Source organism: Mesoplodon mirus, assembly GCF_964341445.2.
Source record: "Mesoplodon mirus genome assembly, chromosome: 12".
NCBI lineage: Eukaryota > Metazoa > Chordata > Mammalia > Artiodactyla > Ziphiidae > Mesoplodon > Mesoplodon mirus.
The window spans coordinates 5449743-5474198 of NC_138988.1; the positions used below are offsets into that span (position 1 = coordinate 5449743).

Sequence of the window (24456 nt, forward strand, 5' to 3'; positions counted from 1 at the left end):
ACTACCTTAACATTTTTTACAGTGTGAAGTTAATATTTCCAAAATTGGACTTGTAAGCCATTTGCATTCTTATGTATTTTATGGAAGATCAGGTAGTCTTGAAATCTTTTCTTTTTCTAAATTGTACTGGAGGAAACGTTTACCTTTCCATTCTGGCAAATGGACAGTTACATGGAGAAGTCATCTATTCTCATAACCACTAGGCTTTTAATGTTCTTTAGTGTTTGCAGGGCTATATCGTTACGTCAGGAGTTTCTTAACTTTTTCTGTGCTCTGGCCGCCTAGTGAAGCCTATGGATTCCTTTCAATGTGTAAAATATGTAAGACGTGTGAATGTAAAATAAACCACACAGGACAACAAAGGAACTCAATTATTTAAAAGAATTTACCAAAAGAGTTATCAAAAAAAATAAACAAATCTCAGATCAGTAAAAAATGTTTCTTCGTAAATAACAAATGTATTTACAGGTGTGAATGCAGTGGCAAGTCTAACTACCATGATTCTTAAATAGTGATAAAAGTAACTGGTATTCAGAGATATCTGTCACAGGTATATGTGTACAAAAACCTCTGTGATGACCATTAGTGACAAATCACGTGTGCTGCTGCTGATACTCTAGTCTGCTCATAACTGAGGAGAATGTCAGATTCCACTTAGAGGCTAAATGAAAATAAATACTCATTTTATTTCTCTCTTAGTTCAGGAACCCTATCCTCTGCCTTGAAAGGAAGCCAGGCTAAGACTCCCTTGACTTGAATGGCGCCCGCTCTCTGTTCTCTGCCTTGTGGGCCAGAGGAGGCTAAACTGAGAGGTGGCTACTACCTGGTGGCCGAGAGTCTCCCCAGAGCTGAGGAGACAGCGAAGAGCATCTGTGGGGACCCCACCCCCACTCACATGTAAGCCTTGTAGTTGTTGCCTATCTTCTGGACCCGGATGTCATACTTGGCATCAATGAAAGGCTCTGCTGTGGCGTAGGTCTGGGTGAGGGCCACCACGCTGGCAATGTCCTGGAAATCGTAGTGGTTTTCCACTCTGACCTAATGTTGGAGGAAGGCAGAGAGGGAGAAAGGGACACACACACACACATTGAGAGTCACAAGAGCCCGGAGCCCCCAAACCCATCAAGATGTTTCCATCCAGATGCAGACCTGAGAGCCACATCTCCCTAGGAAGTCCCTACTCTTTTTTTTTGCAGTACACGGGCCTCTCACTGTTGTGGCCTCTCCCGTTGCGGAGCACAGGCTCCGGACGCGCAGGCTCAGCGGCCATGGCTCACGGGCCCAGCCACTCTGCGGCATGTGAGATCCTCCCAGACCGGGGCATGAACCCGTGTCCCCTGCATCGGCAGGCAGACTCTCAACCACTGCGCCACCAGGGAAGCCCCGGAAGTCCCTACTCTTGAGCTTCCCTTCCCAGGGCTCAGGAGTCACATTTGTTGCAAAGAACACAGGGACCAGTCAGGTGGCCTGCACTCTGCTTGCTGCAAGAGGACCGTTTGCGTAACACTCGTGGCTTCAGAGGGGCCAAATGGTCTTCTCCTTGAAAAGAAGTCATCAGCAACAGAGGCAGAAGAACAGTCCACGACCAGGCTCTCTGAAAAGTGCCCTTCTTGGCCTCAACCCCAGAGCATAGCAGCCCCAGCCTTACCTTGCCCATGCCCGAGTGAGCATGGCCGATCTTCACCACCACAGGGAACGTGGGCAGAGTCAGCTGAAAGCAGAGGAGAAAGGAATGAATTGGTCAGAGTGTACGTGTGGAATCTTACAAATATTTTTCTGGGAACACCCTTGGAAGGGCTCTTTAAAGAACTAGTGCAACCTACTTGCCTCACAAATTAAAAAACTGAGGCCCATAGGGTGACAGTGACTTGCTTAAGGTCACAGCATATTAGTAGCAGAACCATAAGGACCCTGCTCTCCGACTTGGTACTCTCTACATCTTTAAAACTTATCGCTTCATCCTTCATGTGTCCAGCTTTCCTGTACTGAACCTGGCTTTTCTCCCCTCTTTCACACTCTCTTCCTTGCTCACCAACACCCCAAACTCACCACCAAACACAGCTTACTTAGTATGCGGAGGCCCATTTCTGCCCAGCTTGGGGTTTGGAAGAGAGCTGACATAAGAATTCAACACGTTTTTCACTCAAAAGAGATCCTTAAGAGAGTAAACATTACCTTGAGCTAGCCGTATTTTAACAGAGGAACTATGAAAACTTAAAAGAAGAAGAACTACCCCCCAAAGGCAGGATTTCAAGCTGTTACAAAATGGCGATGGAAGAAATAACACGGTGGAGGGGGAAAAGTGCTGGACTAGACGTCAGGAGACTTGCATCCCAGTCTCTCTGCAAGTTCCTTTACCTCCCTGGGCCTCAGCCTCCACATGTGCCAAGTGAAGAGACTGGACTGGATGCTTTCGAGATCCCGTGCAATAACACATCAGACTCTATCTTGGTCGGGTGTTGCATGAAGAACCAACCTGGACACCAAATCTCATCCTTCTCAGTCAGGCCTCAGCTCTCTTTCAGTTTCCTTTTCAAACATCACCACCACAGCAAGATGAAAACATGTCTTTCAAAGGAAATAATGTTGACTCTGAGAAAAGTCAGATTTCCATGGGAATCCTGAATGGGACCAGATACTGGGAGTACCTGACCTGAGGATTTCAGTATTCCTGGCTGAGGCCAGTTGAGACTGGGGTAAAATCATGTAGTTCAATCCTAATTTACGGAGAAGGAAGTGAGGCTCAGAGAGGCAGAGGTTGCCAAGCTACCTAGTGACGGAATCAGTACCCAGCCTGCTACCTCCTGGTGGAACACTGTGTGGAAACACCCTATGACAGTAATCCCATGGGTTTCTTTCTGTTTGGAGGCTCGGAGCACTATGCCCTCTGTCAAACAGTGGACAGGCCTCCAGTCCGTGGCCCCAAGTGCCTTGCTTCTTTGTTTTCTAAGCTGCCCCACCCTCTATAACAAGATGTAGTCTCTCAGCTGAGTAGGGGCCTGAGATAGGAACCAGGGTGGCCTAGGGTCTGGAGAGAGCTTTGAGAACCCAGGTTTGCCCTAAGTGATGGGCTACCCTGTGCTTTGAGCCCCCAGCAAGAGCACTGTCCTCAGACATCTGCAGAGTCTGAGCTCTGGGCACGGGAAAGGGTTTCTAAAGCAGTGGCTGCTTTCTCGGACATCTCTCCCCACCCCCCAGCCGACAGAGCCAAGACACACACACACCCCAACTTTCTCTGTCCTATTCCATTACTGTTTGCTGTTGCTTTGGAGCCTCGTAAATAGGGCATTGAAAACACTTCCTGCAGCTGAAAGAAGCCCTGAGTAGCTTGTCTCATTCCCAGCGTGCAGCTCAGCAAGAGATCCGTCCTTCTCTGTCACTGTCTCTTTTGCCTGTTGTAATTCCGTCTGCCTTTCTCTGACTCCGCCTGTCTCTTTCTGTTTGTGCCTCTCTACACTCTTGTCCTTTCTGCCTGAATCACAGTCGCTTGGTCTCTGTGTCCCGGTGCATTTGTCTTTGTTGCCCTGTCTTTCGGTCCTTACACCATCCCCTTTCCCACCCCTCCCTCTACTTCCAGAAGGCTCAGGCAAGGAAATAGAGGCTAGAGACTCTCCTGGCTTCCCTCTTCATCTTGCTGAGCCTGCCACTGAGCCCGCCGGCCAGGAGGGCCGCTGGTCCCGCAGCCGCGGGTGGCCTACAGCCAAAGGAGGGAGGAGCCCATCGGGGCGGGACTGGCCCTAGGTCCACCTCATAAAGCCAGGGGCGAGGGGCGCGACGAGTTCTGGAGAAGCCCTGGAGGGGCTGCTTGGTCCGACAGTCCCCAGAGGCTGAGTCAGGGCGCTGCCGTGACATGCCGCGGAGCCCCCGGACCGCGCCGAGCTGGGCGCTGCTGCTGCGGTTGCTGGCGCTGCTTCGGCCGCCGGGGCTGGGCGAGGCGTGCAGCTGCGCCCCCGCGCACCCCCAGCAGCACGTCTGCCACTCGGCGCTAGGTGAGTCCGGGGGAGCCCTCGAGGCCCACGGCAGGGGGTGGCTGTGTGGGGTCGAGGCAGGGCCCAGCGGCAGACCTGGAGTCTGGAGGGAAGGGGAGGAGCTCCAATCCCGCACCAGTTGCCTCCTGCTGGGGCCCCGTGGGTCGGGCAGGCCGGCGCCACAGCCACCTTGCAAGCGGCGCGACCCGCAGACTTGCGAGGGAACAGACTGCATAAAGGGCCTCCGCAGCGACCCCCTCTCCCCTGCCTACTGCAGTTACGGGGGTGGGGCGGGGGGGTGTTGTCACTGAACAACAAGTCTCCGGAACTCTCCCGTGATTATTCTGATCTACTGGATGGGGGAAGGGAAAGCCGGGGGCCAGGGGGTTGCGCTTTCATTATAAACATCCTTGGGTGTCCAAGCCTGTAACTGAGGTTGTCACCACGCCCTCACTTCAACACACACCTTTTGCCCTTTCTCTCCCTCTGCCTGGAATGCCCTTCCTTGAAACCCTTAAATTCCTGGCAAAGTCCTGTTCATCCTTCAAGATCTTACTCAGGTGTCTCCTCTTCTCTGAAGGCTTCCTGACTCCTTGGTGCTACCACAGCACCTCTGTGCTCCTACCATGCTGTGCTGTTGGTCTCTCTAAGGGTGTTCTCCACCACACCAGAGTTCTGCAGGGTGCGGACCCTGTCTTAATCATGTTTGTGGGTCTAGTATCTAGCGTTAGGCCAGGCACAGAGGAGGAACTCATAAACAGGTTTTGATTAATACCCAAGTGGCAAGAGATGAACTACCTCTGTGCAGGGTCAGGACATTTATCAATTCATAAACATTTACCAAGCTCGGCCAGTCTCTCTCTGAGGCCTTGGGCTACAGCAGTGGATGGCCGCACACCAACTGCCCTCAGGGGGCTCCTGCTTCCTCCTCTACCTGCTGCACCTCCACCCTACTGCACCCTGGCTGTGGAGAACCAGACTCCCCAAACCAGCTGCTAAAGTGCAGGACCCAACAGGCCCGAGGGTTTTGGAACTTCCAGCAAGTGCAGAGGAGTTTCCCTCACATGCAGCATTCTCCCCATAACCCCACATGCAGCATTCTCCCCATAACCCACCAAGACCTAAACCCAGAATTCCCCTGCGCAATTCTCCAGGGGCGCCACGTCATCCAGATCCCGGATGGACTGCTCCCACGTGTTGCTGAAAGTTCCCTCTTTTCTCTTCCTATGCAGCAATCCGGGCCAAAATCTCCAGTGAGAAGGTAGTTCCTGCCAGTGCAAACCCTGCTGACACTCAAAAAATGATCCGGTATGAAATCAAACAGATAAAGGTACATGGGGACAGGCCAGGGCAACTACCCCCTTGGGCTGTTAGGAGGAGTGGGGTCTGTGATCTGGGAGCGGTGGGGCTGATAGGTGAGGCGGCCTGGCTCAGCGGTGTTGGGGTACAGATGCTCAAGTGCAGGGGATGACATGTAGGCAACAGGCCCACTGGAGCCAAGGCACAGTGCAGGACAGGCCCTCAGAGCTTGTGCATAGGGCTGCTAGAGGCACCTCCTTTCTCACTGGAATCAACCGAGGTTTAGATTGTTTTAGAGAGGAAAGACCCAGTTGGGCCATCCGTGTGCAACAAATCCTGAACTAGACTTTCGCTTAATTTTTTTAGATTAAGAAAAAGTTTTTCCTGTTAAGATATAAACTACATTCACTGACCCAGTACTGCTCTTTTGTAAATGCTTTCAGATGTTCAAAGGGTTTGAGAAAGTCAACAATATTCAGTATATCTATACACCTTTTGATTCTTCCCTCTGTGGGGTGAAACTAGAAGCTAACAGCCAGAAGCAGTATCTCCTGACTGGTAAGTTAAAGATCAGCAAGCGGCCCTAAGTGTCTCTGCCCTAAGGAAGGCAGTCAAGGAGGAGCCCGGGCTGACCCTGGGTAGTGAGCTGAGCCAGGTGGCATTTTCTTGGGCATAAAACAGAGCTGTGCTACAAAGAGGCAGCCTAGGTCGGGAGGAGCCTTGGTAACGTCCCTTTCAGAGCAGGAGTCCTCACTGCCACTGGCTTGCTAGTTCACAGGTTGCTCTCCCAGCCTAGGGTAACTGGATCCATTTCCAAACAGCTTTAATTGGCATAAGATTTTTGGTATCTTGAGCCAGCTTCTGCCATTCTGAAACTCTCCCTTATGGGTTCAGCTCTGCCCTCTATTCTACAGTGACCCTTCAGAGGGCTGAGGACGATAGGTACATGCCCTGTAGCTGCAGGTCTACTGGCTGTGGTTCCCAGACCCCTTCCTGCACTGGCCACCTTCAATGGGATATAGCCTGTCCTTGTCCCTCCCCAGCACAGGACCCTGAACTGGACACCACACTGCAGGGGAGGTCTTAGTTACACAGAGTAAAGGAGGATCGTGCATTTTGCAAACTCCCCCTGCAATACACATGTAACAGTCACTGTAGCCTACAACTGTATTCACTTTAGACAGCCGGGCCAGGTCACACTCTTGGCTCGTGGCTGACTCACATCCGAGGCCCTATTCTGAGGGTGCAGTAAAGCACACGCCCTAATAGGAGGCTTGACTCTAACGTGATTCTGTCTCCACAACCTTGGGCCCAGGCAGATCCCTCATACTGAACTGGCTGGGATAGAACAGTTAAAGAACCTCACAAGAGTATAATCCATAAGTGAATGAATGCAATACTGAATTATTTTGCAGTTCAGGGAAAGGTATTTGTGTGGTTGTAAACAGTTAGGGAAGCTTCATTGTGTAAGAGGGATCTGAATCGGCCCTAAAAGATGAAAAATATTTAGAAACAAGGCCAGGAAAAGAAAAACATAGCAGCTGGGGAGGACAGGAGGAGAAATTCCACTATCTGTCCATCCCCTTAGCAATGAATGACCACCCACTCACTGCCTGGCCTGGGGCAGGAGAGTGGAGACTCAGTAACAAGTCGCAGTCCTCAAAGAGCTCACAGTTCAAACTTCTGAGAAGTCATAGGCATTGGAGGCCACACTGGTAGGGGCCCCCAGCTCTGAGCATGTGCTGATCGGGGCGCCTCTGGATGGGAGAGGCAGAGGCAGGGCATGCTCCTGAGCCCTCCAGGTCCCAGGACTAGCCAACGAGGCCACCTCCTTCCTGAGCACCTGCCTAGCCCTCTCCTAGGTACGGTGGTGCATCAGGGGAAGCAGGAAACGTGCTGGCTGCCCTCACAGAGGTCAAGTCTAAACGAAGGTGGGGTTAGGTGACGAAGCACAGGCGTACTGAAAAGTCATCAGTGGCGCCTGCAGAAGGCACAAGCTCTTCTGCCTAATACTGAATGCACTCTGTGACCAGACCCTGCTGACCTCTCCAGCCTTGCCTCCTGCCACTTGTCAGTGACCGTTCCCAGCCCCTCGCTTCCCCTAGAGCTGAATGAAACTACTTGAGGTTGCAGTAGGTATACTGCTGGGCTACACCCCTCTGTCCCAACATCCAGAAGTTCTTCCCCACTTGTCTGGCAGGTGAACTCCTACGCATCCCTTCAAGGCCCAACGCAAGCATCATCTGCTCTTAGACACCTTCTTGCCCCCAGCCCTTCCACAGACAGAGATAATTTTTCTTTCCTTTGTTCTTATACTGCATCTTGTATATAATCACACAACAGTGTCATTTTTGCCTACTTATCTGTCTTCCTTACTAGTTTTTAAGCTCCTTGGGGGCAGAGATCCTGTCATATTTATTTCTGTATTCCTGGTACCAGGTCATAGTAGTTGCTCAGGCAGTAAATGACTGAGCAACTAAAGTTCTAAGAGAGGTGTGGGCGTGGGCTAGCATGGTCAGGGATGGCTTTGTGGACGAGATAGTACTAAAAAGGGTCTTTGGAGATAGGAAAGAGTTCGATAAGTAAAGAAAGGGAAGGGGAAAGACTTAACCAAGATAGGTATCACTGGGGCAGGAGACTGGCCTGTGTAGATATTGGGAAGGGTTGGAAAGGGTTGAAAAGGAAGAAAGACCTACTATCTGTTGAACATCTTCTGTGGGCCCACAACTGTGCTGGGAATTTCACAGACATTCTCTCATTTAATCCTGCCAATAACCTCATTATTCTCATCTTTCAGCTGAGAAGTTACGTGACTTTCTTAAGGTCACACACTAGTAAATGATAGAAAAGAAGGGGGTTCCACCAAGATTCTGACTTAAAGCCCACACCCCTCTGTCTACACCATGCTAGCGCAAAGGCCTTCACCCCACAATTCTCCCTCATACAAACATCATCTGGTAACAGCTTTGATATAAAGACAATAGAGGTATTTCTGGTTCCTTCATTGAGCCCCATGCCACCACTGCCACCAAAAGATATTGAAGAGGCTGTGATCTGGGGCTCCTTCAAGAATCCGGGCTCCTGGAGCTCCAGGAGCAGATTCCTCATGCTGGGCTCTCCTCCACCTCCCCTTGAAGGTCAGATCCTCAGTGATGGGAAAGTCTTCATCCATCTGTGCAACTACATCGAGCCCTGGGAGAACCTGTCCTTTTTGCAGAGAGAAAGTCTGAATCACCACTACCATCTGAACTGTGGCTGCCAAGTAAGGAATGTCCATTTCCAAGGTCTTTTGGGGGTGGGGGAAGGGTCTTGAGCCATGCAGCCTCACCTTTCATGTATTCCTTCCTTCATGCATGCATGATCTATTCACCTGCTGTACTATACTTGAGATCTGCGATGGACCAGGCATCGTATGAAGCTGGGGATGGGAAAGTGAGATGGCCCATAGTCCCTGATCTCAGAGCACTTACATTTTAGCTGGGAAGGCAGCCATCATATTAGGCAGACTGGGATAACACACTACCATTTAAAGAGAGTCTACTCTTTTTGCCAGGACCTGTAATGGTTAATTTATTTAAAATAGTTAATTTAGTCTTTAAAACAAATTTTTGAAGACTTAAGATTTCCATCTTAAGGCGAAGAAATTAATGCTGTGGGAAGTGAAGTGACTTGCTTAAGGTCAGTGGTAGAGTAAGGACCTTCAGGTCTTTCTGACTCCAGAGATGCCATTAGGGAGGCAATACTATATATGCAGAGCACAGGGGGAAGGAGAACTAAGGGAGAAATTTGGAGACTAGGAAAGGCTTCATAAGGGAGGGGGCGTTTGAGTTAGGCTGTAGGAGAACATGTAGGAGTCTGAAAGGCAATAATGGAAAAAGGACACCCTACTCACTTTGATGTTGTGTGGCTATGGCTCTAGATCACCACCTGCTATACGGTGCCCTGTACCATCTCGGCTCCCAACGAGTGCCTCTGGACAGACTGGCTATTGGAACAGAAGCTCTATGGGTACCAGGCCCGGCACTATGTCTGCATGAAGCATGTGGATGGCACCTGCAGCTGGTACCAGGGACGCCTGCCCCTCAGGAAGGAGTTTGTTGATATCATCCAGCCCTAGGAGGGACCACCACATACCTTCAAGAATCCTGAAAAACAAGTCATTTTCCTTCCCTCAGAGCTCTGGCTGTCACCACCTGCCTCATCGCTGCCAGACAATGGGAAGTAACAAGTGGATGGTCTGGCCAGCATTAGGGCAGGGATGGGGCATATTACAGCTTGTGTCCAAGACCCCAGTCCAGAACCTGTCAAGGGCTAGGGAAAGTAGCATGACTTTTCTCTCCTGTCCTCAGCCCTTCATCCCTGCCTCCCAAACCCTTTTAGCTGAGCTGGTATTTGTTATTGATTCTGGCTTAGTTTCTTTTCCAAAGCTAGGACTATTCCTTTTTCTCCCCAGATAAATGTGCTTTCTTTTTGTCTTAACTGATCTGACAGGGGAGAGACAGTGACTATTATACATATGAGATGGTGTGGCGGCCTTGTGATGTACAAGACCAGAAGGTGGGTGGACAGTATCATAAACAGGCTGATTTGGAGAAATGAAAAGAACAACATCCTTTGGCTGTGTATCCTCTAATCCTCCTGTCTCAACTCATTCTGATCCTCTGATACACTTTCATCTGTTTGGGGGAGTGACTTGGGGGACACGGAATCATCCAATGTGAAGCCTACAATGGCCTAACCTCCCTCCATGTGCTGTAATCCCCTCTATACCATTCCTGGCAGAGGGCCTGGCCCAATTAGCAAGATAAGAACAGACTTGGGTATTGTCTCTCTAGGTTAACTCTACTTAATGCCCTCAACTGATGTCCAAAAGGCTTCTCCTCTCTTTTAGAAAGTCCTTCTCTACTAGATTACTAATGTTTTCATTCCTACTTCAAAACTTTTTTTTAAGCTAAAAAAAGCCTTTCTCTTATATAGTTGAAATTCCCACTTAGCTTTTGACACCTCAGAGAGATCTTAGGGGTCCTCTCTTGAAGGCAAATATCAGGATAGAGGACGGGTGAAAAGTAACACAAGGGCCCTTGGGGCAAAAGGATGGTAGATGAGGAATACACTTTGCACGTGTTGCAGTTTTTTTCCAGTGGTCAGCCTGCTAGATGCTACAGCAGGAAAAAGCCAGCTTTGAGAGTCCCTTCAGTCTTCAGCTCAGTCCCCTCTTGGACTCCCTGAAATTGCCAAGCACAGACCCCTAGGGTTCCTCAGCCTCTACAGGGCTTCCTGACTTGTCCTAAAAGGGAAAGCCCTGATGAGGGTCTGAAGGATCTATTAAACACAAGGGCTTAAGGTTCCAGGGCCTCTCCTGGGGAAGCTCTGACAAAAATGAAGGAGGCAGTTCCTTTCGAGGCCCAGGGTTGTTATTCATCTTCCGTGCGTGGCTTGCTGATAAGCTGGGCCACGCACAAAATGCCAGGAGCAGGCTTCTCATTCACAGAAATGGTGCAAATGGAGATTCCTTCTGGAGGTCTCTGTCCCAGAGTACCAGACTTGGAAAGCTATGGCAGAGAGAGTCTCCATTGGTGGGTTAAGGACGACGACCAACTGACCAAGCAGGCCTGAGGCAGAGTACATGGGGCCAGAGAAGAAGAAGGGGGTCAAACCCCAGGTCACCACGAGGGAAAAACATTAGTAATAGCCTCTGTACCAACCATCCGTCCCATTTTTCTGCTCCTTCTGCCATCCTAGGATGGCCTCAGAGAAGGCACAGTGCAACCCTAGTCTTATCGAAATTTTGAGGAAGCCAAGGGAATGGAAGGGCCTGATGAATAACAACAGGAAGAACACCTTCCTTCTGAAGAGCACTTCACACTCTTCACAGACTATTACTTAAAGAATCTCACTTAAATTATCCAAGTACCATATTAAATGTCCTGGCCAGGAATAATTATGCTCACTTGCCTTTCGCACTAGGAAACTGACATGCAGTGAGGGAATGCAACCGTCCCTGACTTGTGGGGCTGGGCTTGGACCCGAAGCAGCTGGATCTTCTGATTGTTGCTTCATGGATTTGTTGCTCGATAAAATGCCCTTGTTTCTGCTCTTTCCTATGCTGTCTCCAGGTTTTGGAGACAAGGGGCTGTCAGCTAAAACCCAGCCACCCTGGCTTCACAAAGCAGGTCTGCAGTTCAAGCTCAACAGTCTCTGGGGTTGGGAGGCTGAGGCCCTCTTCAGAGCCCCATAATCACCACGTGGCTAAGCTCAGAGTGTGAACAGCAGAGAGACTGAAGCCCGCACTCAGTCACCTACCATTTCTTTGTGGTTGGGGTAGTATGTCTGCTCAATGAGTGGGAACTTTTCTCCTCCCAGTGTCTTGTAGACGGCCACCAGCTGGGCAAACTGCAGAAGAGAAGCAAAGGTTTCGGTTTACCTAAACAGCTCTGGAACAGACAAAGTGTCAATCCAACAAATATTTGTTTGTCAATCAAACAATGATTTATTGAGTATTTGCTCACTGAGGGCTTTGTGCAAAGCGCTCTGAGGACATAAAAGAGGTGTCCCATTCCTATTCTCCAGGAACGTATGCTTTAGTTGGGGAAGGGAGAGAGTGAGCTAACATTCATTCAATGCCTACTCAATTTTAATGATATTTCATTTAATCCTCATATCAAATTGATGAACTAGGTTCTTTATCATCTTCATTTTACATATGAAGCTCAGGGAGGGTAGGAAACTTGCCTAAAATCATGGAGCTGCAAAGAGCTTGTAAAGCTGGGGTTGAAATTTGGGTCTCTAACTCTAAACACCTTCGTCTCTAGAGATGGCAAGTGATGAAGCTGGATAGGTAACATGGGGCCCAGTCATGGAAGTTCAAATGCCAAGCAAAGGAATGGTAGCTTTTTCCTGTAGGGAGAATGGAGTCATGGAATGCAGGAAAGACAGACCCAGTCTTCTAGGACTTACTACTCATCTACGAACTGATATCACTGGACCTTCACCTATGAGAAGCCAGAACAGCTCCATGGGGAAGAGATGAAGTACACAGACTTAAGTGTCAGGGTTTGCCTTTGGCAAACATGTAGCACCCCTTGGTGCCCCCTGCCCCCCACACTTTATAAGTGAAGAAACTGAGGCCCAGAGAGGTCACTTGCCCAAGGTCACACAGCAGTTGAGCCAGATTCATAGCCAGGCTCCTTTATTCCTAACCCATAACTCTCCCTACTCATAGCAGCCTTTCAGGCTCTAAAGAGATCACGCTCTTCCCACAGGAAGCTTTCCAGTTCCGCCCACTCACACACAAGCTCCCCACATCCACCCCAGTGTGCTGGCAGCAGGGGTAATCCAGCTTCTTCTCTCTAGTGCTACTGGGTTCACGCTCTAAGCCACTGATATCTGGAACTGCTAGTAGGAAAAGTTGCCAGATCAAATCTACCTTCTATTTATTAGAGAAAGGAAAGCTAGAACATTTTTCAAAAGCTCAGGTCCCGTTTTTGATCAGGGATGTTAGCGCATGAGTCAGTTCGGGGAGACGATAAAAGCCAGAACTGGGTGGTTAGAAAACTACAGTCTTCTGATTCTTCTTGTTCTGCTTGAACTTGCTAGGTGTCCTTAGGCAAATGATTTCTCCTCTCCAGGCCTCCTTTTCTTCATATATAAAAAGAGAGAACTGAATTTGATCAGTTCCTCAAACTTTTTACCACAAAAGAACATCTTTTTATTACATTTCCTCCCAAACTCCATGATCAAACTGTTGTTTAAGTGATCATCTGCTGTGGTCCTTTTGTGAGTAGAGATAGAATCTGTTATTCTTGAAATGCTGAAAAACATTGGAATTTCTGGGTCACTTCCCTAGTGACACGCAGTTGGTGACTCTAGATCTCTAAGGCCTCCTCCAGGGCTGCAAGTACGATTGATGGACTCTCAAGGCCCAAAGATTTTATTATTGGAAGAGACTTGAGAGAGTCTCTAGGCCAGACATCTCATTTTACAAATGAGGAGACTGAGGCTACAGAAGCAAAGGAAAGCGCAGGCTCTCACATCATGCCTGGACTTGGGGCTGCACTGGGACAGTGCCCAGGTCTCCTCCTGCCCAGTGCATTCTCCATTGTACCCTGCTGTCCTTGCCATTCTCTGGTTCTTCAACCTTCTCTGACTGTCAAGACCACCCCTCAGACCTTTCCTGCCTTCTCTGATTCTCTCCACCACCTCATCTGACCTTTAAGTCCTGCCTGCCCAGCTCAGCCTGGCTGGACTCCTGCTCTGTGTCTGGATACCTGCCTGAGCTCCCAAGGCTCTCCAGCCTCCCCGGAGAGCCGACACCAGCCTTGCCTCACAACCTCTGTCCTGCTGCAGCCCTCGCCCTGGCGTGGCACCAAGGCATGTGGGGCCCTATCTTCCCAGCATGTGGGATTGTTAAACAGACACCACACCGATGCCAAGAAGGCCCACGGCAGGTTCTCAGAGTCCCGGCACAGCCAAGACTAAAATGGCAGCCAGGGCTTCCCTGGTGGTGCAGTGGTTGAGAGTCCGCCTGCCGATGCAGGGGACACGGGTTCGTGCCCCGGTCCGGGAAGATCCCACATGCCACGGAGTGGCTGGGCCTGTGAGCCATGGCTGCTGAGCCTGCGTGTCCAGAGCCTGTGCTCCGCAATGGGAGAGGCCACAGCAGTGAGAGGCCCGCGTACCGCAAAAAAAAAAAATAAATAAATAAAATGGCAGCCAGTTCCCAGGCACTAGCTGGGCCTCTTGGAGCTCATGCTACCCTCCTCCACCTCCTGCAGTCCCCTCTGCTCAAAGTACTGGGCTTGGCATCTAACCCCTGCCTCCTTGGAAACTTAGATTCAGTCACAAGCACACAGTCACCAATTAAGCAAAAGGAATATCTGATAAGGGTTATTTCCACCATGCCTAGACAAAAGAATGGATTTGGGAGCTGGGGGGTGGTATTGGCAATGAATAGCAAGATAACCGTTCAATATAACCACTTATCCCGTGTATCAGGAAAGACTTCTTGGATAAAATGGGATTTCAAGATCAGTCTGAATTTAATATGTTATCCTTATCCCTCCTGGAAATAAAATGCTTTAATTCAACTCATGTGCAATCTGTCTCTAAAAAACACCCAGAGTGGGCCTCCCTGGTGGTGCAGTGGTTGGGAGTCCGCCTGCCGATGCAGGGGATACGGGTTCGTGCCCCGGTCTGGGAGGATCCCATGTGCCGCGGAGCGGCTGGGCCCGTGAGCCGTGGCCGCTGGGCCTGCGCGTCCGGAGCCTGTGCTCCGCAGCGGGGGAGGCCACAGCGGTGAGAGGCCCGCATACCGCAAAAAAAAAAAAAAAAAAAAAAAAAACCAAAACACCCAGAGTGACAGGATTTTCAGATAAATCTGCAGCAATATGGGATGGTGGCATTCTTGCACTCTCTGGAATGCTACTTTCATTGGTAGGTCTACTTCTGCTTCCAAAATCCCAGTGTGCCTGCCCTGACCAATGTATGAGATAGTGGATATGCTCAGAGACACTGTGATAGAGACAAGGTAGAGCCTTTCCCAGTCCAGCTGAGGCCTCTCCTCACACCAAGAGCAGCCACAATAAAGAAATTTAGAAAATACGCACCAAAGTCACCATCTCAGAGGGACCCTCCCCTCACAGTCACCAAATCTGTTCATTCCCGTTAACAGACAGAGAACGATATATAAAATGCCATCAGTGTGGCAGCTGCTTAGTGAAAACGAAGGGAGAACTTGGTGTCTTGCCAGGGAGCCCCGCTGTTCTCATGCGATGCCAACGGCAATGTGCTGGATTGTGAACGGGTGAGAATGTGAACCCTCACCAGATCCCAAATCCCAGGAGGGGCAAAGCCCCAGGCACAGGCTTTCTGATCTGCCCCTCCCTGGCCTCTGGCACAGTTTTGGAACATAAAGCAGGGAATTAGTTTCTTTCAGATCCCCAGTACCAGGGGACCGTAACACCAGGCTGGCAAGCTGGTGGAAGGTACTATGATTATTCCTAGTTTACAGACAAAGAAACCAGAGCACAGAGAGGTTTAGTCAGAAGGCTGATTAGTGAGGGCACCCAGAAAAAAGCTGATAATAGCAGAATCGCCCTGTGTGGCTATGAGGGAGCCAAATTCTAACAGGTATTGCAGGGGTGAGGGCGGAAAGGGCTAGGACATGAGTGCAGTAGGAAAGGTCATGTGACTAAGGAGAAACCTGGTGAAGGCCTCATATGTGCTCTTCTGTGATTAGCAACTCATTCAAATCACACAATTCCTGTAGCCTGTTTCTGCACAACTTGAGGACTCCAGATCCTCAGGCCAGACAGAGGGAAAGGCTGAACAAGTGGCAACTACAGCAGCTCCCAGGTCTTTCTACTCCTTGCTCATTGGTCTTTCTCTCACACTGTCAGGTCTCCCTGGCTTCCAATGGAACAGGAAAACTGAGTTCAGGTGTGTAAGTAGAGGTGATGGATCCATTTAGTTAAAAAACACCCCTGCCAGCTCCTTGAGTCTGGGAGCTTGGGGTCTGGGAACTTCACAATCAGCCACCAGTGCCATGACCCTTGGCAAGCCAGTATGTGAGACCTGAAATGATTTTTGAAAAACAAGAAGAGGAGGATGTGATTACAGGCAGGTGTTTCCTTCCAAGAGGACCAGCCTGGAGCAGCAAAGTTATAGGAACTGGATCCCCCAGCTATCAGAGGGGAGGCCAGAGAAGCCCAGGACCATCACAGGCCACTTTCCCTCCTAGCGTCACTCTTCTCTCTGCTCAAACGTTTCTACTGCCTCCAAGACTTCCAGACTAGCCAAGGAGGAGAACGCCGGACCAGCTTCTTCCTCACATGATAACCCAATTTATGCGAGAGAGACTGTCATCTAGAGAAATCCTTGCCCTGAAACTTTGGTAAGTTACTTAATCCTTTCTGGGTCTCATTTCTCTGTAATAAGTGATAATAATGATAATAACTTCCTTGTAAGGTTATTGTGAGGATTAAATGAAGTTAATGTAGGAAAATCTCAGATGATGGCATCACATAGTAAGTGGTTTTATACTCTTTACCTTCCTTCTTTAATTTTCACATCTCTACGTGAAGGGGTGAGAGCTGATGATCTCTAAGGGCACTTCCAGCACATAGAAGTGTCTGACTGATATATGTGTGGATGAATCTCATTTTAAGGTTGTTGAAACACTTGGTAGGACTCTGACATGAACATCCCTCTGAGATGGACCATCCCCTTGGTCCCCACTGGCCTCAGGCCTTTCCAATGGTTAGATCTTTCACAGACAAGAAACTGGTATTTTTATTGTTGTATCCTATGGCTAAGGGCAGAGCCTACAGACCTGTAAGGGCATCTTCACAGAATCTTTGGTGTGACTTCGCTGTGAGGCCAAAGGTCCACGCTGCAGCAAAGGCGGCCCAGCCCGTGATGACAAAGTCCTACTGTGAGAGCCTACCCTACCCTGTGTCCCAGCTGAAGCTCCTCCCACATCTTCTCAGCTGGCACCTACTGCACCTGAATCACCAGTGGTCCTCCTAGGGACTGGGAGATAAGAGGACCAGGGTCCTACCCTTTTACCTGGCGGAAGGGTAACTCACTCACCACCCACGGCTTGTCACAGAAGTTGTAAATGGATTCCAGGGAGTTGATGCTGGGGAGGCCTGCATACTGCATGCCAATGATCAGGTGGCGGAAGTCCTCATTCTCTGCCATGCCAAACGCATGCTGCCGGATGAGCACGAAGTCTGGTCGGAAGGACCTGGTAAGAACGTAGAAGTCTGCCATCAACCAGAACCTCAGGTCATACATCCGCTTGTCTCCCATCTCCAAAGACCAAGACAGGGAAGGAGTCTTAGGGGTTACCCGAGCCAAGCCCTTCATTTTATCATTGCTATTCTTTTATGGACTAGGAAATGAGGTATTATGTTTGGCACTTCTCAAAGGAGATTTGAACAGATTTCTGAAATTCTCTTATTCCTCTGGGTTAAGCACTGTCTTTTTCTAAGGTGCAAAAGCCCTCAGGAGGGAAGAAACACTTTAGACCCTCACACCTTATGTCAACAAGAATTTTCCCTGTCCCTATGGGGCACGACAAGAGCTGAAGTTCCTGTGCTCCAGAGTTGGTACCCCAAGGAGGGGCAGACTCTGAAGACAACACACCTGGCTGACTTCACTGCCCTGCTGTCTAGATCTCTGATCTCAGCATCCTGCTCTGACGCTTTAAAGCTGCTCCTTAAAATAGGCAGTGCCCTCATCAGGTCCCCGGGTGAGCAAGGGTCCAGGCTGGCTGAGAACAGATACCAGACGTCCCCATGTTATTCTTCCAAAGCGGATGCTAGGGAGGGGTGCAAATATTTTTTGCAGAACTGAGGTTGAGCAACTGGCTACAGGAAGCACTGAGAGTACAGAGTGTTCCCGTGCATGGGAAGGCTCCTTGCATTTCACCTCTAGCCAGCAGAGCTCCCAGCCCCAGCTGCTCCACAGGACCAGGGCCCCCATCTTCATGCCCTGATTCCACAGGAACTCCACCTTCCTGGAGAGTCAGTTCTGTGGCAGCATCTGCCCTCAAGGCTCTAGGCCTTGGCCATTTCACACATGTGTAATGACCTACCTGGTTCTCTTCCCAGGCACCCAACCAATCCCCACCTACAGCTCCAGCCCCACCTGGGCTCAGAGATCAGTCTTTTAAAGTGGGGGTGGAAGGACCCCTCCTCAGTCGCTCAGGGGAGCCAGCATCAAGTCAGGCGGCATGTGCTCTGACCTCCGTGTGCCCTAGTTCTGGGAAACTGGCTCCGGCTGTCTGCCTGAGACCAAACCTTATATCCCAGTCACACACACTGAGCTCTAGGCTTGCGGTCAGCTCCTGAGTCCCCACACTGCAACTGGAAGGGCCTGCCTTATTTGTGCCAGATCCCTCCCAGCACCCTAACATGGGCCTTCCTGTCACCACCCGCTTGTGTCATGCATCCCTGTGATTCATTCCATTTACCATTGGAGGAGCCCACCATTCTCTCTAGAAGGAGCTTCCTGAGCTCACTCCCATGTGGACAGACGTCTCTTTTTCTGTCCTCCTCAGTCTCCAGGATGGATGAGCTCACATTTCCTGACTTGAGGCTCCAGACACCTGAGTTCTGCCTTCCCTGTCACAGACCCAGGTCCTGTTGGACGCTGGCAACCTCAGTGTCAGGGTAGCGTAGATTGAGGTAGGGAAAAGGGTGAAGTGAACACTCTTCCTGGAGCAATACCCTGATGTCTGAAAACCTGAAGCCACGCTGAGCCCCAGGGAAGAAGAACACTGTGGGAACCTTTCTCCCTCATCTGGAATCCTCATCACTTCCCGCGCAGAACTGTTGTGTTACAATTGATGATGTCTGTAAGTCACCCAGCACCCCACCTGGCATGTAAGTGCTTTGTAATTGCAAATTTTCTTCCACCCACAATGTCCCTTCCCACCCCAGGCTTTCCTATCAGACTTATGAGTTCCCAGGAATTTGGAACATAGAAAGAACACAGGGCTGGGAGTTAAGAGAATTCACATAGAACACAGGGCTCTGCTACCAACTTACTGAGGGAATCTAAGCAAATCAATGTAAAAAAGGAGGCTGAACCAGAGCAGAGGTTTCCAAACTTTTTAAAAAAAGCAATGGAAGCCTGTTTTCCAGGGGAAATATATTCAGAGATAAAAGCCCAGAGCTGCACTGGCTGAGGTAGGGCCGGAGTCTTGGAACACCTCTCACAGGAATCCAGTTACCGCTCAGAGAGCTCTGAGCCCATGGAGCTTTCTCTACCAGTGGACTACGACCTCCCTAAAGGCCGGAGCTGGCTTCCTCTGCCTTCCTCTACCACTGCCGCACAGCACACATCATCAACTTCTGCACACTATACGTAGCAATGCTGTCCCACTGCAAGCCAGAGATGGTAACTGTGGTGACAGTGACAGTGACCCAGAGGACAGAAAGGACCTTACCGGACAACCTTTGTGCCATTCCGGAGCACCTGCATATCCACAGCATAGGTCCCATCTGCATGGGCCACCAGGTTGAGCTCTGAAAATTCTGCCTGGAAAATAACAGGAGGAGATTAAGAGCGTAGATTTCATGCTATGTGTCTTTTACTATGATAAAAAATGAATAAATGAAAATAACAGTAGGGGAGGAAGCCCACAGTCCTGATTCTGCAAGGCCCTCCGCATAGCAGCAACAGCATCCCTTCCACCAAATGTTTATTTACCGTCTGCAAAGCCTTTTCCCAAATGATCTCATCTGACTCTCACAGCTACTCTACAAGGCAGCAGGGGCAGAGATAATTATCCTTATTTACCAAAGGAGCAGCTAAGTGACTTTTCTGGACAAACAAAACTTATTGTTGGCAGAGACAGGAGCAAAACTCAGGCCTTCTGACTCCCCACCCAGAATCCTCTGTGCTGCCTCTCTACAGAGCGGGAATGCAAACTGGGGCAAACATGCCCTTTATCAATTTCAACATAAATACATGAAGTTTTAGTTTAGGCAACTGCGTTTTTAGTTCTGCTCCGGGCCAACTAGCTGCATAAGATGTTCAGGCAAGTTACTTGTTCTCTCTGGGTGGACAGTTTCTCCCATCTATAAAACGGGAATAATTTTTTTACCAACCTTGCCTATCTAATAAGTTATTTTAAGAACTGAATGCAACAATGGATAGGAAAAGTACTCTGTAAATCACAGCACACCATGTAAGGAATGATGAGTAACTTCTATCATTACATAGAAAATACATGCATTGTTTAAACTGGACATCCCCCAATCCACTCGAATGGACCTAATCTCTATTTATCATGAAGCAAAGGGTACAGGAAGATAAAAAATGAGCCCTTCAGGACTTCACTGCATTAAGACCAGGAGGTGCTCTTTTCTAAGTTCTCTTTGAAGTGTAGCCTCAGGTGCGCAGAGGAGGCACCACTGGAGGCCGCACACCTGAATGGCAGACGTGTGCCTACCCAGCAAGACCATGCCACCAGCAATATGTAGGTATGGCCATGTCCGAGGAAGACATTCCTCTAAAGTGTTCCTCAGCCTGAGAACCCTGCACCCAGAGGGCCCCAAGAGGCATGCTGCTTGCCTCTCTACAGACACCAGAGCCATGAAGAGAAGTCAGTGAAGTTGAAAGATGCAGCCTTCAGGACCATGTCTCATAGAGAGAAAAGTCCTGGAAAGGGTTGGGGGAGGAGATGGAGAGCCTAGAAGCTAGTGATGGACACTGATCTCCACTTGGCAGAACTAAATGGTTCATTCTGGAATGTCAAGAGGGGCCAACAATGATGCAGATGCAACCCTGGGCTCCAGGCTGGTTACCTGTTCCACTTTGATATCATAATCTCCAAGGACTTTTTTGCCCCGAAAGCACTTGGCCCTGGAAAAAAGGGAAAAAAACCCACACAAATTAGTTCTGTACAGGTGTTTGTAGTCAGAAATTCACTCTCCCAAAGACGAGGACCACGGCAGACAGAATCCCAGAATGAGAGTCAAGAGACCTGGGTCAGTCTGCTTTTGGATCACCATGAGACAGCCTCAGGCAAACCACGGCCTCCCCTGTATAAAATAAACCAAGAGGCCTTTCACTCTCAGGCATTGTGAGTTTAGGATAACATCCTTAGTCTATCCGCTACAAAAGGAGTATAGAAGTAACAATTTCCCTAATGTTACTCCTGGTAAAGACTAGGTCAATTTTATACATCCCTATAGTCTCCTTATCTTCCCCCATCCTGCCTTTCACTCTGATTTTCTAGTTGGTTTCCACCCTTGGAATTTTAGTTTCTAAGGAAACTGTTACTATTTTACCTCTTCATACCCATACTTCCAAAAAGGATTTGAGACAATAATTTAAAAAGCAAATATATCCAACAAAACAAGGATTAAAGGACAATCAATGAATGAAGGAGAGTTAATTATACCAGAAAAAAAGCAGGGGGCAGGGGGAGAGGCTGAGGAAAGCTACTATAATTGAACACAAAACCTATCCTGTGTTTCTGAGCAGTCAAGAGAATGAGTCAAGCCTGGATACACTGTACTTACTATCTTCCCTGTTTTGTCACGGAGCTGGAGGAACCTCACATTACAGCTGCCGGTAAGAGGACTCTTTATGCTTATATTTATAGCCATTGCTACTTTGCTCTTCACCTCCCCTTCCTCTCATAAGAGTTTCTTACCTGCCTTTATAGGCTGGTTCTCCACCTGTAAAAAGGGCCTTTCCACATGCTGCCTAGGTTGGGCTTGCTTCCCCAGTGCTTGAAATTTCAAATTAGTATGTTTCACTGGCGGTTTTCTAAAAGTCCCTCTACAAAACAAAGGGATAAACTAACATTTATTGGGCATCATGTTCTAGGAATTATGTGCTAGTTGCTTTCAAGAACATCTCATTTAGTCCTCATAACAAGTTATGAGATAGGGAGAAAGCATTCATTTTTGAGATGAGGAAACCAAGACTCAGGGGATAAAAATGGCACATTCAAGGTCATATGACAAGTTAGTGACAGAACCAATATTCACACCCAAGTCTGAGTCCAGAGTCGTTGGCGCTGCACAGCACTGTCTCCCTCTGCTTATCCATTCTCGCCATCCTCATTCCCACCATTACAAAAACTGACTTGTCATGTATGCTGCATTGCATGTGTCTTTTCCCCTTTTCCTTCTTCTGTGCAAAAGGGACTTGATGTTGTGAACACTAGTTCTACTACAAATACTTCCTACACCGGTTCCTGTGCACTACCCAGGACGAGGCCAGGCTATTTCCTTTCCGATCTGGTTCTGGAACAGTCTGTTCTAGGAAGTTGTCATTTGTCCTATCCAAGTCCCTGGCTACCCTCAAATTGCTCCTCAGAGGCATTCAGCCATCCTGGAGCTGGAACACTTAAGTCCATCCCCCTACCTCTGCCCCAATTCCTTACTAAGCTTCATCAGCTTGCTTCCAGAACCCTGTTCAACGTTCACAGCTCAGCAAGCCCCTTGGGCAAGGGACCTGTAGCACATCCCATCCCTTTTAGGGTTCCATCTTATTTATGGGTTTAAATAATAGTCTATGCACGGTACTATCACTGCTCTGAAGATCTTGAGGACTCCGTAGGTCTTCGTCCACGACTATAAACAGAAGGAACTGGAGTAAATGATCCAAGAGGTTCCTTCCCTGTGTTGGTGAGGTGTGCCCACCTTGTTACCAGCAATGCTTTTCTGATGCTTCCTCCCATCTTCCTGTCTCAAAATAGCTCTCCTTCTGTGAGGTAAGTCTCAGAGGCACTAACAATAACCTCTCATTCTGTATGATGCCTTGCATTTTCAAAGCACATTCTTGCCTTATTTGTTCCTTACAACTCTGTGAAGCAGCCAGGACAGACAGTGCTGTCCATTTAACCAATGAGGAAAGAAACCCAGAGCAGCTAAATAATATGCTCAAATCATAGAGAAGTTCATAGGAGTTAAGCTTAGAACTAAGAGTTTATGTCTAAGTACTTAGATGCTGCCAAGGTTTTTAATTCACTCATTTATTTTGTGGGTTTTGAACACTGATATTGAAGTATAAATATAGATTCTGTCTGCATTTATCTGCCACTTTCTGCACCTGCCCATTGACCAAGTTGGCTAATGATACTGTTTTCAGGCCTTGTGCCCACCCCCAACTCTCCAATTATCTTAATACCTTTTCCTTAAGGTAATCTGTCCTCTTGGAAATCTTAGTTTGTGTTTTTCTGGCTCTGGGTGATGGACCTCTCTTGGCTGAGCCACAGTCTTATAGAAAAGGAGCCAAGATGGCAGGCTATGGAGCACAGAGTTTTCTTCTGGAGAATGAGCACATTCTCCCAGCTATTTTCATGAAAAATTTTGTAACTTACAAGCAAGTGACAGAATTACTTCCTGATCCTAAGAGAGCACTGTTAGGAAGCAGTGTGCTAGAATTCAGAGGGATTCTGGATCACAGGGCTCTGGAATCACAGTCTGCGTGGGAATCCTAGCTGTACACTTCTTTGGTTGTGTGACTGCAAGCAAGTGGCTTAAAAAAAAAAACGTATGTCACATGGTTAAACCAATAAATCTATCTATCTTCAAAAGAATAAGATGGATAAGATGAAAAATACATTTTTCCTTTTCCATTTCTCTTTCATCACACATACTCCCCATTATCAGTTGCAAGCATACCCTTCCAGTGTGGGGAAATTCTGTGCATATATCTGCATACATATATGTTTCAAACATACATATGGCATCATGCTATATAAACTCTTCTTTTTTGAACCTTAATTTTTCATTGCACTTAAAAATATACCAGTCCTTTGGGTAGTGTAGACATTTTAAAATATTAATTCTTCCCAATCCATGAACACGGGATATCTTTCCATTTACTACTTTTAAACTTTGTATAGAATATAACCTATGAAAATATTGAATTACTATGTTGTATGCATGAAACTAATATTGTAAGTCAGCTCTACTTCAATTAAAAAAATACATGTTAGTGATATGCTTTCAACACATACTGATAGACCTCTTTCTTTGTAATAGTTGCATGAAATTCCATTTGAAGGTCATACAGTAATTTAACCAATATTTACTGGTGATATGGAGGTTCCTTAAAAAACTAAAAATAGAACTACCATACAACCCAGGAATCCCACTACTGGGCATATACCCTGAGAAAACCATAATTCAAAAAGAGTCATGGGGTTTCCCTGGTGGCGCAGTGGTTGAGAGTCCGCCTGCCGATGCAGGGGACACGGGTTCGTGCCCCGGTCCGGGAGGATCCCGCATGCCGCGGAGCGACTGGGCCCGTAAGTCATGGCCGCTGGGCCTGCGGGTCCGGAGCCTGTGCTCCGCAACGGGAGAGGCCACAACAGTGAGAGGCCCGCGTATCGCAAAAAAAAAAAAAAAAGAGTCATGTACCACAATGTTCACTGTAGCTCTACTTATAATAGCCAGGACATGGAAGCAACCTAAGTGTCCATCAACAGATGAATGGATAGAGAAGATGTGGCATATATATACAATGGAATATTACTCAGCCATAAAAAGAAATGAAATTGAGTTATTTGTAGTGAGGTGGATGGACCTACAGTCTGTCATACAGAGTGAAGTAAGTCAGAAATAGAAAAACAAATACCATATGCTAACACATATATATGGAATCTAAAAAACAAACAAAAAAGGTCATGAAGAACCTAGAGGCAAGACGGGAATAA

At 48.4% G+C, this 24456-nt stretch overlaps 2 protein-coding genes across 3 annotated transcripts in view; one reads left to right on the top strand and one right to left on the bottom strand.

The window, feature by feature from the left end:
• The window catches only part of SYN2 (synapsin II), a 177666-nt gene that overhangs the window by 25776 nt on the left and 127434 nt on the right, over positions 1–24456 (bottom strand). Inside the window, exons 2-7 of the mRNA XM_082639403.1 lie at positions 20585–20642; positions 19222–19313; positions 16857–17013; positions 11571–11660; positions 1649–1711; positions 896–1038 (exon numbers count right to left, since the gene is read on the bottom strand). Of these exons, the coding sequence (XP_082495529.1) occupies positions 896–1038; positions 1649–1711; positions 11571–11660; positions 16857–17013; positions 19222–19313; positions 20585–20642 (603 nt within the window). The remainder of the gene's footprint in view (positions 1–895; positions 1039–1648; positions 1712–11570; positions 11661–16856; positions 17014–19221; positions 19314–20584; positions 20643–24456) is intronic.
• On the top strand, positions 3692–14353 carry TIMP4 (TIMP metallopeptidase inhibitor 4). Of its 2 annotated transcripts, none has more exons than XM_082639415.1 (5): positions 3692–3989; positions 5201–5298; positions 5711–5825; positions 8405–8529; positions 9187–14353. In XM_082639415.1, the coding sequence occupies exons 1-5, from the start codon at positions 3851–3853 to the stop codon at positions 9382–9384; spliced, it is 675 nt and encodes a 224-aa protein (XP_082495541.1). In that variant the 5' UTR covers positions 3692–3850; the 3' UTR covers positions 9385–14353. The 2 variants fall into 2 exon arrangements, with proteins under 2 accessions (XP_082495541.1, XP_082495542.1); XM_082639416.1 differs by having other exon boundaries at positions 3789–3989; positions 9206–9746.